Source organism: Mastacembelus armatus, chromosome 7, assembly GCF_900324485.2.
Source record: "Mastacembelus armatus chromosome 7, fMasArm1.2, whole genome shotgun sequence".
NCBI lineage: Eukaryota > Metazoa > Chordata > Actinopteri > Synbranchiformes > Mastacembelidae > Mastacembelus > Mastacembelus armatus.
This window is the reverse complement of record NC_046639.1, coordinates 25,328,713-25,344,563: the sequence shown is the minus strand read 5'-3', so window position 1 is coordinate 25,344,563 and position 15,851 is coordinate 25,328,713. Positions and strand designations below refer to the sequence as shown.

The following is a 15,851-nucleotide window of genomic DNA, read 5'->3' as shown; positions in this document are numbered from 1 at the left end:
TGTGTGTGTTATTTTTCCTGTGGTAAAACCACAACACCCAAGTCTCAGACTTTAATTTACTTTAAAATAGAAAATGTAAATCAGTGAGACCAGGATAAAGGAAAACCAGCTCTCTCTTTCTGTGAAGTCGATCGTCTCCTGACTGGATTCACATGCAAGGATGTGTTGAAAGCTAACCCGCTAAGTGACATGCACGCAGTGTGGGTCTTCTGTGACAAGCTGGCATTACACACTATACTCTTATTTACGACAGAGGAAAAGGTCATGGCTGCCTATAGTATGTCATCCACATGATGCCCTTAAAAAACACACAAACAGCTGCTGGTCAAAAACCTCTACTGGAGTATACAGCACTATATTTACAACATGTGTGTACTAAGTAATCGGGGATGGGGTCAGTCCTACTGCAGTTCAACTCAGCACGTAACCACCATCGGTGAGAAATAGTGACATTTGATTGGTTAAGGGCTCAATGAGTTGATTAAGTGGACGCTCTGTTACAACACGTTTTACTTGCGCTGAGTGAACTGGAAGGGACTGGACCCCGACCCTGTGTGTGACAGTGGTCACCATAGGAGCAGAAGGGACTTCATCTAGTTAGAAGACTACAGGGAAAGAGATCATCATCATCATCTGCTTCATCAGTGATGCAATGGAGGGGCTGGGAGACAGGCTGCATGCAGATGGGAGAGAGGGCGTCCGTGGACAGGTACAGTGCTTGGTCGTCTTCTGGAGAGAGAAAATGAAAGAGAGTCGATGTTTGGAGAAACACGTAAATGAGCTTAAGGTCATATCAACTGAGTGATTGATAGTAGTGTAGTTTGGTGCCTGTAATCAGCAGTGATTTCCTTAGTTCCCCATTGACACTGTGTCTACACCGACAGCATAGCCAGAGATTCTCTGCTCAAAGCAGTGGAAGTGTGTTGGGCCTGTAACCCAGAGGTAGATGAACCACAACCATCCTCTGCTATTGTTACTGTTCATTTCAATGTTAGCTCTGAAGGGTAATGAAAACAAGGAACGCTTTGTGTCTTCTCTTAAAAAACATGTTAACAGAAGTGTCATTTACACGATTGCTGTGTATTTCCCAAAATATGGCAACAAGTCTAGACTGATTATCTGACTCATTTTTAGATTTAGCTGCATGATCATTATCACATTTGCAAAAAGACAAAACTGTCTAAATCCTTCATTAATGAGAGAAAACTGAGATTTGCAGGAATAATTAAACTGATAGGTCGTAACATGCACTATAGAGATCCCAATATGACTTTGGTTGACATTTGTAACTTTTGTTTACATTATTGTGTGTGTGTGTGTGTGTGTGTGTGTGTGTGTGTGTGTGTGTGTGTGTGTTGCATAACTCAGTGTACTTTGTTATTTACCATGGCATTAACTTGCAGCGGTCTCCTGCTGAATGATGTAGTGTCTGTTTGAATCATCCACCTCGCTGCCACAGTGAACATCACTCCTGGTAATGCAAACACAAACAACACAAACACATGACTCACAAACAATCAATGTAATTATTATTCACAATATTTCCTGTAACTCCCTCTGGACACTGCATTTCATAACATTCCCATTAAGTATACGGGCCAAAAGTGAATTATTAACAACATAACATTTTGAATTTTTATTTCAAATCAGTTCACAGGTTCCGACACATATCGACTCTTTCTTATGCGGCTAAAAATGAATATATTGGGCAAGATTTCTTACCTGTTGTCATTGATGTCTCTCGTTTCACTGACGCTGTTACCTGTTGGAAAGAAAACACTGGTTAATTGCCTCACTGCTGCTATAATAATAATAATTTATAACAATAAATGTCTGAAACTCTCTGGAGTGAAATGTGTGTCCAGGTACATGCATATATAGTTTTGTGACTACTGGTTTGCATACAGGTGCAGTATGTGTGTGCTCCTACACTGACCGTTGTCAATGTTCAGTGGGTAGGACTCCAGTATGTCTCCATTATATCTCCCTGGTCTGTAGCCCAGTGCTGTGGAAACTCTGGGAGAAACAAAGAAGAAACACAGTATGTGATGTTACAAACCAGTAATTTGTGGATGGACCTAACATGAGCAATGTTAGAGCCGGTGTTTGGTTTGTCCTTTCTGGGCTTCTGTAGAAACATTATGGTGCAACATTGCTGCCTCTGTGAATTGAGGCTCATTCTAAGATTAAGAAAATGCAACAGATACAATACTCTAATAGATCCCTCTAAATATTACACATTGCACCTTTAAGTCATGCAATGTCTGGCTGGAAAAGGTGGAAGGAGAGGTTTAAACTCACGTGTTGCTCTGGATAGAGTTGGGGTTGCAGTTGGCGCTGGTGGAGCTGGGCTGTGTCATGCTGCTGTGGAAGAGGGCGTTGCTGTAGGCGTTGGCGTGTTCAGTGGCGCGCATGTAGCTGTAGAACGGGTTTGTGGGGGAGCAAACTGTCGACTGCTTTGGTCTCACTGGCTTGGCTGTTAGGATGGTAAAGTGATAAAACAAGGTAGGATAAGGTGGGTAGTGTGATGAAACTGGGCCACTGTTAGTGAGGAATAAGTAGGTCAAATAAAACACAGAAATATGCTGCATTTCAAAATATTTTACATTTAATTCCCATTCCTCATTGAGAAAGACAATAATACTAATCCAATGATCAGTGCAGTACCGATCTGTGCTGCATGGGGGCGCCTCAGGGCATTCTTGGCCCTCATGGCATCCTTGATGCGGTCGACCTCCTGCTGGTAGCGACGGCGGTCCATCATGGCGCCCTCCTTGGCGTCCCTCAGTGCAGTCTCCAGGGCCTTAACTCTCTCAGCAGTAGACCGAAGCCGTTTCTCCAGCTTTGGAAGCTCACAACGCAGATCTGCATTGTCACGAACCAGCTGGGAAAAATGATGAAACAGTGGGGACAGTTGGAATATAGATGGAATAAAGTCATTGTGAGGGACACAAGGAAAAACAGAACAAAGAAAACACGGAAAAATATTTAACAAAGTACATTTCAGGACACGATTTAAGTAGTTAAGTCAAACTGCTGCCACTCATTTAGGTAATATGGTGCCACTCAGACAGAATTAACAGGATTCATCTAATATGACAAGTTAGTGAGAACAGGACTGGGGTCAAGTACAATTCAGTCTGATATTTATATTCTGTGGGTTTCTCACCTGTTTGTGAACCTTTGTAAGTTGGTCCAGGTTATTCTCAAGAAAGGAAATCTTCTGCTTCTGGGTGCAAGACCCCCCGCTATCATCAGGCTCCATTTCGGAACTCTGCAGAGGAGACCACATCAAAACTATAATAAAAACCAGGAGACTTTCTGCTGCTGCACTGTCTGAGCGTGACAAGTTCACAGGTTCACAGGTCCACTGCAAACTGATCCTGGCTTTCAAACTCAGTCTTAAGTTTTTGTCAAACAAAATAAAAATAATTCTCTGACCTGAACCTTCTGGACCCGTTTCAGCACACACAGCATCATGAGCTGTTTCAGTCAGCAGATTGTTTTTTTTGTCCAGTATTGTGAATATTGATAATTGACCTTACCCGACCTTTCTATTGGATCTTTAACACACTACACATAATATCAAAATGCCAAGGACAACAGAGGGATGGGGGATGTTGTTACTGTTTCCTGAGGAATATTAAGGTGATATAAAGTATTCCATGAAATCCCCTTAAACATGAAAACAATCCTCAATCACTGCATAGTCTTGTTTTCTTTAAGCTGCTTACTTTTTTAACCCGCGACGTGAGGTCTTGAACGAACAGCTTGCGCAGGTTGTGGAGGGTCTGGAGTTCGCGGGCCTGGAGGACGGACAGAAGGAGAGCAGGTGAGGAAGAAAACTGGATACAGAGCTAGAGAGCAGGCCGAGCTGAGACAGGACTCTAAGATGTGGGGTGAGAGAGGTAGACGGATGATATTTTACTCACGACAGTCTCCTCCAGACCCTTCAAGTCCTGCTTAGTCTGCTCATGACGCTCATGCAGGAATCTGCCAGAAACAGAAAAACCATTATTGTAAATAGCACAATACCTCAATATACATCAGGACATTACAATATGTGTTTGATGAGATTTGAGTGGAATTTAATAGAAAAATCTCATTTCCAGCCCACACATGCAGTCAAGACTTTTTTTTTTTTGGACCTCCCCAACACTTACGAGAGCTCCTCCAGGCGCTCGCTCTTGGTGCTGTCCTGACTCCTCAGACGTTCAAAGTCAGCACGAACCTGAGCCAGTTCCAGCTCCAGCTTGGAGTTACGACTGGAGGTGCGAAGAACCCGCAGATTGTCCAGGAGGACAAATAGAAATGGAAGATTTTAGAATGAAAGGAACATCCAGCAAAGAACAGTTCGTAGTACAGCAACGAGAACAGCATGGAGTGTTGATTAATGCCAAGGCGTGGACTAATGTGTGTGTGGTAATGCATAAATAGGTAGAACAAAAGGAAGATGGACACGTACTCGGTGAGCTCATCGATGATCCTCTGCTTCTCATTGATCTCATCCCGCAGGCGGGCCAGCTGCTTGTGGTGGAGGCCGCGGTGAGACTCCCCCTGCTGGCGAAGAGACTTCTGAGAACGAAAAGAGCAAATGTGCAGTGTCACTTCTGAGGTGTTGTTTCCTGCAGTAAATACATTTACACCATCTGTTTGTTTGAGATTATCCTCTGGAACAAGAGAGTTTGTCATCAGAAGAATCGAGGCAGTTTGTCACGTAACAGCTCACAGGGTGAGAATGAACTGAAACAGAACGCTCTATAAAAAAAGGACAAGGCATCTTACCTTCACACTTCCATCCTCAGTCTCACCCTTTTCTCCATCCTTCTCCTCAAGCAGGGAGTTATCTGGTAGAAGAAGAGTTAGAACCAAAAAGCAGCTTAGGGCAGAAATGTATGAAATGAGTGTTAGGAGTTTTAACTGTTTAACTGTTAACTGTTAATAATTTCATGACAGGGTTTTTCTGCGTGTGATGTGATGAGCCTGGTACCCTGGTCCTGCAGCTTGGCCAGCTCTTCACTCAGGGAGTCGTGGCTCTCCTCCAGCAGCCTCTTCTTCTGCTCCACACTCTGCATGTACTCCGTCAGAGAGCGGATCTTAGCCTCATGCTGTGCAAATAAAAATATCACCACATAACACAACCATGACCACCCACAGTCACCTCCACCTTTTCACATTTTGTCACAACAAACCTCCCTTCCTGTCCTTCTCCCTCTTTCCCTCACCTGAGAGATGAGGAGCTGGCAGGAGGAGAGCTCCCTCCCGGTCTCCTCCATCTTGCGGTGGCACTCCAGCTGCATGTTCTCCAGCTGGCGGCAGCGCTTCACCATGCTCTTCACCTCTGACTTGATCTTGCTGATGTAGAGGCGAGCGACCGTGAACTCCTCCTCGATGGCACCGCTGATCTCCACCGGCTTCATATTGGAGAAGGAAATTAAGATCACACACTATCCTGCAGTTTAGGTACCTTTTCTATCTAAACTAAACTTTTCTTTTAACACTGGGATCCAACTCACCAGCTTGATCTCCCCGTTGCCCACAATGCTGCTGAACTCACTGAGGTCCCTCATCAGACCATTGAGCACATCAGCAATACGTTTCCTCTGCTGGCTGCTCACTTCCTGCATACGAGACAACTCCGCCTCCAGCTCCATCAGACTGGCCTGGTACAGAGAAAAGTATCAGACTCTGAGTTATGGTCATTTAAAACAATCAGGATGCTAATAGCAATCATTTAACTTCAACGGCTCTACACCACAATAGGCCACAGTGTGGTAAAGACCCAGAGCTGACACACAGCAAAGTAATTTATTGTCGTATCATTTCTGCAGGATGCTACAGTGGGTGCTTGTCTCTGTAGTACAGCAGGCATGTGAGCTTGTCCTTCTGTTCCCCCTCCTGTCTCTGTTTTTAATCACATCTTCTGTCGGTCTTGAAGTCACACCGTTCCTCTCATAACGTACCATTTTCTGGGCCAGTTGGTCTGCCAGCAGCTGGTTCTGCAGGCCTTTCTCCTCTACCTCCTGGCTCTTCTGGTCATAGTTGATGGCCAGCTCCTCCAGAGCCTGCAGCACCTCCTTCACCTCAGCTTTGGCGCAGTCGCTCTCCACCTGCAGCCTCCCGAGCTCGGCCTGGACCTTGTCCCCGTCACCGCGAGATGATGCCAAGAGCTGGAGGGAGGGAAACATGTCAGCATGTGAATGTTTCAGAGCGATGGAGTTCTGAGTCTGTGTTCTGTAAATCTGTGAAGCATACACCAACCTCATCCTGGTCCAGCATCTGCTGCTTCAGTTTCTCCACCAACTGGCACTGCAGGTTGATCTCATCATCCTTTACAGACACAGTATAAATATCAAACTCACAAAAATACACGTATAGTTAGTGTATAAATGTCCAAGGTTTCCATCTCTGTTGTCCTTATTTGTCCTTTCTGTTTTGATGCTTTCTGATTACATTTCAGTGCATGATGTTTACAAAGAGCATCCTCTTATTTATTTGGTTATAAAAATAACGTGCACATTGATCTATTTGAACCTTGTCATCCAGCTGCTTGTACAGCTTGCGGATCTCCTCCTCATACTTCTGACGCTCCTCCTCAGAAATGCGGACCACAATAGAGGAGGTGTCATTATCCAAAATGGGGCGCTCCTCCACGGACTCGAAACGGGTCACTATTTCAGATGTAGTCTGCTCCATCTCAGGCACGTCCTCACCTGAGGGGAGGGATGAAAGGCCAAAGTGGACACAAACAATGAAATGACCATAATGTATTTATTACTTACAATGCAGGCATGAAAGAAAGGCTTAATGAGATTCACCATTTCTCCAGCGGTTGAGCTCAGTCTCCAGCTTCTGGATGGTGTCCTTCAGGGTCTTGTTCTTCTCCTTCTCCTTCTCGTACTTTCTCTTCCACTGCTCCGCCGTCAGCTCCAGGTTAATGGAGGCGGTGTTCCTGATGGTCTTGGCGCTGTGACACACACAAAGAGACACAGACCGGACAAGGACCAGTGTTCATGTTAAATGAACAGTTCTGCTGTCTGTTGTCACCTCAAACTTAAGTAAGAAAGGGAATTAAGATAAGGGGAAAATTTGGTTCCTCTGCCTTATGAAGTGATTCATTCCTCTCTGTTGAAAGAACATTACTGCCACATAATAAAATAGTGTAAAACACAATACATTATGACCAAACGGTGAATGTCAGCGTGCATCTTGTTTGGATTTTAGGCCATACCCAAAATAGTTCATTGCCCTGCTTTGGAGGGGTAAAATCCCTCGCTGCAAAATGAGGCAACATATGATCAGACATTTTGTGATTTTCCTGCTGTTTAAGGGATAAAATCTCAGCTATAATCCACAGATGTGCCCAAACACCAGAGTCGACCTGGTCTCACTCTAAAACAGATTAATTTCTCTTTCTATTACTCTTTGTGTGGGCATGTAGTTTTGCTTTGGAAATGTGAGGATGTTAGTAGTCCAGACCCAAAGTAGGACACCATAGTGTTTCAGAAAGATAAACACTTTGTTCACTCATGTGAGAAAGCTCTAAACATATGTGGCTTGTTTTTCTAATATACATTTAAAAAATGCTTTGGCTGTATCAGCATATGTTTCTACCGTTGCCCAAACATCAGAGTCGACTTGGTCTCGGCATCATTGTAGCTGGAGGGAGAGCAGCAGATGAACATGGTGGTGCGACAGTTCCCACCAAGGGAGTCCTGCAGGATGCGGGTCATTTTGCTGTCACGATAGGGCACGTGACTTTTCTGCAGGACAGAAGGAGACAGTGACAGGAGGAGGAGTTAATGAGAGAGAGAGAGAGAAAAGAACATACAGGAAGGGACAAGAGAAGAAAGGAAGAAGATCAGGAAACAAATCACAAATGTAAAGGAAAGACCTGGGGTATGATTCGTTTAGTTCCTGCAGTGATTAAAAAAAGTGGAAAAAATGTTTCTTTCCAATTTATCTCAATTATTTTTTTGTTTCTAACAACCTTCAAATCTACTGCCACAAGAGGCAGATTGACTTTGCTGCATCCAACTAATCCTATAACAGATCTGACATCTGTTGGCCTAATGTGTTGAGTTGGCAGCAAGGAAAGTAGTGCACAGTGAGTACTGGGCAGGATGCATTTCATTAACTTGTCCACAGGAAATACAGAAAGCCCCTGTAGCCCCGTGTTTGAAATGAGACAGGACGGTTATTTGTCCTGGTGAACGTCCTCTCAGCTGTAGAAATTTGAATTAAACATCTTTCACTTGATTTAAAATCCCCATATTCTAAAAAAAACCCATATATATATCAACTACTTTGTATCAGCCCCGTAAAAAGCTCACATTTATATCAAAACATTTGAGATAATCGCAAAAGGCACAAATATAAACTGGACAGAATAATAAATAAATATTCTAAATAATTTTACCAATTTATTCTACTGTAAATCTAAATTTCTGCCCCAACCTGATTGCCTCTAAAACTAAAGGAAGTAGGGGGAGAAAGGCTCACCGTGCCCTCAGCCAAGGCAGAGATGACATTTCCCAGAGCAGAAAGAGACTTATTGATGTTTTTAGCCTCATCCAGAACGGCTCCTGCAGCCCCAGTCTTACTGACCTGCAAAAAAAGACGAGTGAAGCCCAAGAGATGCATATTTAAATCTTCAGGGGTCGACCTAAGCAACAATCTTTTCCCGGACTCTGTCTCTTACCTTCTCACTTCCAGCCAGATCCACCAGGTAGAGTTTTCCACACAGCTTCTGCTCGGTCTCCACGTGCTCCTGCTTGATGTTGATCAGGAAGATGCTGTGGCTGCGAGAGCTGTGCTCGTTCATGTCTGCACAAAAAGAGGCAGCACAACAAGCAAAGTGATGAAGAGGGCAGACAGGTTTTCCTTCTGAAGCCAACAAAAACAAGTGTTATAGCTTGAATGAATAACTTAGTGCCATTTAACTGATTTCTACCAGTCCACCAAAGGTTCCCTATGTACCAGAGTAGACACTTTATACCTGATAGGAAAATTAAAATGAAGAATAAACTGTAAAAACGGTCATTTGCAGCCCAGGAATAATGAATCCTTCATTTCGACATGACTGCAGTCATAAATGCTGTCACTGTAACATACTGTATTTCAAGTCATTCCTCTGCACATTTAAAATCTTGAACTTTTACTGCAGCGACTCATGTTAACCTCAGCGCTGATCTAAATGTCCCTGTTCATTGGACAGAAAGTTCAGGTTTCTCTGCAGATGATATCTGAGGACATCAGCTCGATGTCTGCAGTGTTTCCCTATTAGTCTGCGATCAGCACACGTTTCTGCAGCACTGTGAGTCAGCAGGCATCAACATGAAATAGAGAAGACTGTGCAGCTGGAGAACACACCTTTCAGCAAATCGGATCCACTGCTGCGTCAGTTTTCAAGGCTGAACCATAAAATGTGATTGTTATTACATTAGCAGCATTAAAAAGCTTTATTGTTATGGGTGATTTCTAAATGAGATAAGACCTCGTTAAGTTGTCCCCATGTAGAAGTTTGTCTTATCTTCTAATAAATGTGCAATATGTGCACATAAAATCTGCAGTCCTGATACGATCTATGCATGGCTGTTAAACAGCCCCATTAAAGTGACAGTTTTTGCTTAAACGAACATGTATAAGTGTATAGCAGCAGTTCAGTGTGAAGTGTACGAGATGGATCAGTGTTTTATTTGCCTGGCAGGTCACAGCTCAGTACCCGAGGTAGGTAGACGATTTAAAACAGCCACGTTCTTTTATAGTGGTGTGTACCACAGTTTCATTTGTATATATATATATATATATATACACACATTCTCACATTTTACTGGATTTGCACAACTGGAAAAACCCTCTGCAGATGAAGACGTGATGCTGATTCATTCAAACTCTGTTGAACAAATATCTAAGTTCTATTACCTGCATGCTGAGACTGTCAGATCGTGACTGTCAGGAAGCTACTGTACACAGGAACATTAATGTAGGGACCATTCAATGTATTTCAGCTCTAGTGCTACGACACTGATGGTTTGCAGTAGCTAACTACAAAGTAAAGTCCAGTTGTAGAAAAGGCCAAAATAAAAAGATCAGTTTTCCTGATTCATAGAAAGCCTGTTGTGAAAATGAGCCAACACAGTGAGCACCGAGGCACAAAAATGCATTAACTCTGCAGGAAGAAGGGACTTTAGAGGTTGAGACTTATTACAGTAAAGCAGTCTGGGTGTTTTTGTGGAGCACTGAATCCCAAAGCTCATCTGAACTCGCTCTGCAGTCGATTTCAGGGCTGTGAGTCAGCATCAGACTCCACCATAGAAATAATAGATGAATGTAGGGTCCTGGGAAAAGCTTTTTTTATTGTATGTCTGCCTTCTGATACACCTACACTGCAATACAAGAGACTCATTCAGACGAGAAATCTGATTCACTTAAAAAACATGAAAATAGTGCCAGTAAGATATTTTAGCTGCTGTTGTGCACTGGAATGAACTAGAAGCATTAGAGGCATCAGTCAGACGTTATTACTGGACCACGGACGAGTGAGTCAGCAGAGAGAAGTCACAAGAAGTCATAGATCAGGTTCATAGATCAGGTTCATAGAGCAGGTTCATAGAGCAGGTTCATAGATCAGGTTCATAGATCAGGTTCATAGATCAGGTTCATAGATCAGCAGAGAGCATTAACTGTTCATGTTTGTTACCAGGAGTTATTGTGACACTGAGATACTGAGATGCTTCTTTACTTTCTGCCCATCTCAGAGCAAAGGAATCGTATGTAAACATACAAAAGAAGAACCGACTACAGGCCACGTGCACTCAGCTGTCTGTTCACGCATCAGGAAGTTGTGAGCGTTATGGTTGTTGGTTGATTTTTTTTACTAAATATCAGATTTCTGTCACAGATTGTTAAATTGAAGTACTGATAAAAATGGTGTGGTGATATATCAGCAGAGACAAAGACTCACTGGTCACAGCAACGTGGCGGTTAGCTTTGCCCTCGTCGATCACATCCATAACCTCATCAGGGCTGGAGACAAAACGCTCAGTGCATCCCTGAGCAGAGAAGAAGAGGCAGAAAATGAGACGGGCTTAATAATGATCTGATCTCTAACGTCAACCTTTGAAGACCTGCTTTCACAAACCTTGACATACGGCACTCTATTCTTATCTTCATGGACAGACAGGTTGGTCTTCGTCACTAAAAAAACAGAACAATTAAAATGATGAGTATTTCAGAAGTTATGCTGCTGGAAAGGCAAAATAATGTCTGTAGCTGTCGTCAGCACTGACCGTCCAGCAGGTCACGGATTTTGTCCATGTAGATTTCAAAGTAGGAAACCTGTTAAAGAAATGTAACTTTAATTTAATCATCATGTTGACAGGTGGTTCAGATTAATATGAGCATTTCGTTAACACATACCAACTTAGTGTAACATGAGAAAAACGACACAAAATAAGACATTAACTCATCAAACACCTTGATGTGGAATTCCAGGTTTTCATCCATAGCAAAGATGTGGTTGAAAATGTCCTCAGCGATGCGAGGAATGATGCCCATCTGGTGAGGGTCATGCAACTTGCCCTGAAACACAAAGTCACAGATAAAAGGTATAACTGGGCTTGAGATGACGACAGATATCCAGGATCCAGGCCTAATGAGGACATAATGCAATAATGCTTTAAGATTAGGAACCAAATGAATTGCTCTAAGAACTCTACCTCCATGGTGTGAGTTTTCCCGGAGGAGGTTTGTCCATATGCGAAGATAGTACCATTGTATCCACACAGCACATCTACCAGTAAAACCAAACAAACGACAAATCAGACCACAGCACATACATTTTGAAATATTTCGAGTATGTTGAATGGAACTGTTCGTCCACACCTTTGACAATCTGCTTGGCGCAGGTGTTGTACACCTGCTCCTGGGTGGTGTTGGTCGGAAACACTCGGTCAAACACGTAGGACCTCCCCTGTGGAGACCATGAAAACAAACTAATGGTTAACAAAAGGCATAAGACGAGGATGCACGACCCACGTTCCTTAAGGGGCTTGTTCTCCAACTGTCCCCACCCTGCCCACTGCCGATTACCTGGATCTGGTGTGTTCAGTCAATCACAAGCTGGAAGATACCATCTCAGATGAGAGGGTGGAGTGAGGCAAGACTCTATTATCTGACACAAAATCTATAACAAGCGACATTTTTAAAAACCTTTTCCTGCAGCTATGCATCTGTACAAGCTTTGGGAAGTGACGTCAGAGGTGGTCAGAGACTGAATGACTGGTCAATGACTCATCCTCACGTGCCTGGTCATGAAAATCAAGAGTAAAGAGCAAACCTTAATTAGCACAAAGACAACTTCATAAAGCCGTGGAGGAGCGGGTAATTCATCCACTCAGGTAAAAACATGAACAGATTTTGATGTGAGCTGTTTTTGCATGAAGCGACGTAAATACCAGTTTGTAAATAGTGCTGAAAATGCTTTTGAGATGGCTGGGTTGTACAACACTCCTCTTATCGACCAGACAGTAAGTACACAACGAAACAGATGAGCTCAGCAGCTGATGACAAAGCCAGCTCTGCAGTGCTTCTTGCTCCCAGCTGGTCAGAGCCATATTTCATCCAGGACCCGGTGACTTCGGACAATGTCTCAAGGTTGTTTAAAAACATGCTCTTTCTCCTCTCTCCCATCTAACAAAGCCAAACAGACCAAAGCCACATGAAAGACAATACAGGCCTTTCATTATTGAGCCATATGTCCATTAACAATAGCACCAACGTCTCCCTGCTGCCCCCTGCTGTAGCTTGTCAGTCAAAATGAGCTCTTACTCAGGTTTAACAGAGCCTGGTTTTAGAATGGGAACAAAATCTGCCTAAAAGCATCTGTAAGACTGACTCAGCATAAAACATAATGTCTGCAATATGTGGTTTTACACGTGGTTATGTGGCAGATGATGTAATAGTTCAGTACATAATATTAATTATCTGCAAAGATGAGAAGATGTTAATAAAGTGTTGGCAGAATGGGCGTGTCCTTTTTATTTACTGGTAGTTATAATGAAATAAAATCCAATATCAACACAATTCATTTACTTTACTCCAGATTTTACAGGAGCTACAACTTGTATCTGGTTTCACTTGGGAACAAAGTGTTAAAAGGGCCTAATTTAGGCTGTTTATCTGGTGTGTTGATCAGTTTGGTACTGGGAATAATCACCTTGGAAGGATGTGGGAACACTCTCAGGTCGAAATGATCTGTGTTTTTAATTGTCTTGACCTCCTGGAGCCTCCACTGTGTTTCCAGCAACTTCGAGGTGATAATGAGATTTCTGAACCTTTGGACAGCGACAGGCTAGTTATTTCCCCCCGCTTCCAGTCTTTGTGCTAAGCTAAGCTAAGCTACGCATAGAGTTATACCAGTCATCTCACCTAATGCCCAGACAGCAAATCATTTTCCAATGTGTATTTCAGCAGGTCCATAAATACAACACAACTGAAGCTCCTATACCCTGTAAGAGCTATAAACATCTGAAGCATTGATACATTATCTTTGTGTTTATGTTGGTGGATAAATTCACACAATCTGTTCTGTTTCTTTCAAAATCAGCTCCTCCACATCACACGCAGACGAGTGACTCAGCTCTGACAGGAGTCGCTGCAGACACCGTCCCATCTGACACACAGGCCACAATGCAACACAATAGAACATCGGCCGTATTAAACTGAGTCACGTGCAGACCACCCCCATGACAGAGTGATTCAACAGAGAGAGACACTCAGGATGAGGGTGGGGGTGGGGGACGGAGGCCCTGGGGGAAACATAAAAATAGAGATTGATGACTGAAAGAGAGATGGGGGTGGGAGTCAAACAAAAGTGAGAGAGAGAAACAACAAATGGAGAAAAAAGATGGAGTCAGAGGGATGGATGGAGACGGAGGAAGGAGAAAGCAGGCCAGTCTGTGATGTACGAGCCCACTGGGTGATTATCGATCCTCTCTGAAGGCAATTACAGAGATCAGGTTCTGAGTCGACTGTCCAGCGTCATGCTGAGCCTAAAGACAGGAAGCTCAGGTCGAGACATTTCCATTAACGCTGGAGGAACTTTCAGTATTAGTTTGTATGAACGGTACAACTATCAGCCAGGTGGACCAACCAGCTCTGAGTCTACAGAAAAACATGTGAGTCACTACATGTTTTCTGGTCACAGACTGTGCAAAGACGATGTGTGACCATTACAAACATGTACAAAGAACAGGACATGCAGAGTCATCAGATCTGGGTCCAACCAGGTCTCCAAACCTCAACATAAACCCCCAGGATCACAACCAGACTTCAGCTGACCTTGACATCTGTCCACTAACCCAGACACCAACAGAATCCAGCAGAATCCTGAGGATCCATTAAATGTGCTGCTGCAGGGTGCTCCCTGTAGCCTCCTCAAGAGGGACGTTAATCAGCTGACTGACAGACTAGTTAACTACAGTGAAACACCGGGAATGAATCAATATGAGTCTAAACACGGCCCTGACCCACATGTTTCCCTGCAGAAAAACACTGCCATGATTCCAGATTCAAATATTTTTAATGTTACAGTGATCTCAGTGTTCTTCTGTTTCAGTGCAGACCCCAGTCAGCTGAGCCAAGAGGCCTGCTTGTGTTATTTTAACAACATGACGCGTATTTTTAGTTTCTCACGTCAGGTTAAAGCCAGACTTTGGGTGGTGTACCCCCTGTGCTGCACCGATCCTGCCTGTGTGCCAACCCACAGCCCAGACCCAGGCCGGGGAGCTGATTTATTAATGAGGGGCCTGTGTGCACAATAAAGCGCCTCCCTTTGCTTACCCCGACGATGACAGTGTCGTCTCCTTGGAATTTGGGAAGAAACAGGTCCCCTCGTAAAATCTCCGCCTGGTTGAGAGGACGAAAGCGACACAGCACTTTTATATTGCACTCCGCTGGGACATCGGCCATTGCGCAGATTCAGCGAGGAGGAAGGATGCTGATGCTTTCTGCTGGGAGGAAAGATGCTGCTGAGGCTGGATGCGCTCGGACGCTGATCGGGGCCTGATCTGACCGTCGGAATAAACGACCAAGGATGCGCGCAGACTTCGCCCTTCTTCGCCGACACGACTCTGACGACAATAAACGGCTTTCACGGATTTAACCTGACAAGCCGAGAGAGACTGCGATTTATTTGTGCGCAGCTGGACGGTGTTTCCGTGTCGCAGTGAGGGGGGGCAGGCTGAATTAGATGTCAAGTCGCAAAACGATGCCCTACATCATTAAAACAATCGACCCGGATGATGCTCGACTCCTCCTGATGGTTGATCTGACGCTGTCTCTGAGTTTTTCTTGTCTGTGTCGGGTGCGGCGATGGATGTTCGCCTTGCCGGTTGAAGGTGAGACGGTGCTGGAAGGGCAGTGAGGAAAAGCTGCTGACGATCGGCCTGGTTTAGTCGCCACAGCGCCCCCTGTCGGCGGGTCGAGGAAGGGCGTGGTCTGCATCCGTTTCTTTAAAGTGGTACCCACAGCCTCAGCATCACTGGCTCAGCATCCTGACAGGCAGGCGGCCGGAAACCACAGCCCCGTGCTGCGGCGTCACATCCGGACAGTGAAATGAAGGATAATTTACTGGTTTCTGTAAAGCAGCCAACAGGCCGCTGATGCAGCAATTAATCACAGCCATACTTTGGATGCCTGGTAGCATTTCTTGGAAGGTGTAAGCAGCGATTATGGAAAGGCAGCAGGTGTTCTGGATTAAAACATGAGGGCAGGCCTCGCCTTGAAGGGTCTGATGAGGCAGGGGTGATGCAGCCTGTCAAAACTGAAAATACATTTTATTACCATAA

At 44.2% G+C, this 15,851-nt stretch overlaps 1 protein-coding gene across 1 annotated transcript; it reads right to left on the bottom strand.

Moving 5' to 3' along the window:
* Nucleotides 1–210: 210 nt before the first annotated feature.
* Nucleotides 211–15,173, bottom strand: kif5aa (kinesin family member 5A, a). The gene is made up of 29 exons (XM_026331957.1): nt 14,845–15,173; nt 11,887–11,974; nt 11,721–11,794; nt 11,479–11,583; nt 11,292–11,340; nt 11,144–11,199; nt 10,967–11,054; nt 8,702–8,826; nt 8,503–8,607; nt 7,615–7,763; nt 6,819–6,967; nt 6,535–6,713; nt 6,262–6,330; nt 5,964–6,170; nt 5,517–5,663; nt 5,226–5,414; nt 4,991–5,108; nt 4,786–4,847; nt 4,466–4,575; nt 4,164–4,265; nt 3,933–3,993; nt 3,735–3,806; nt 3,170–3,274; nt 2,668–2,884; nt 2,302–2,476; nt 1,937–2,016; nt 1,723–1,762; nt 1,386–1,471; nt 211–729 (listed from the first exon to the last, which is right to left on the bottom strand). The coding sequence occupies exons 1-28, from the start codon at nt 14,971–14,973 to the stop codon at nt 1,393–1,395; spliced, it is 3,129 nt and encodes a 1,042-aa protein (XP_026187742.1). The 5' UTR covers nt 14,974–15,173; the 3' UTR covers nt 211–729; nt 1,386–1,392.
* Nucleotides 15,174–15,851: the final 678 nt, after the last annotated feature.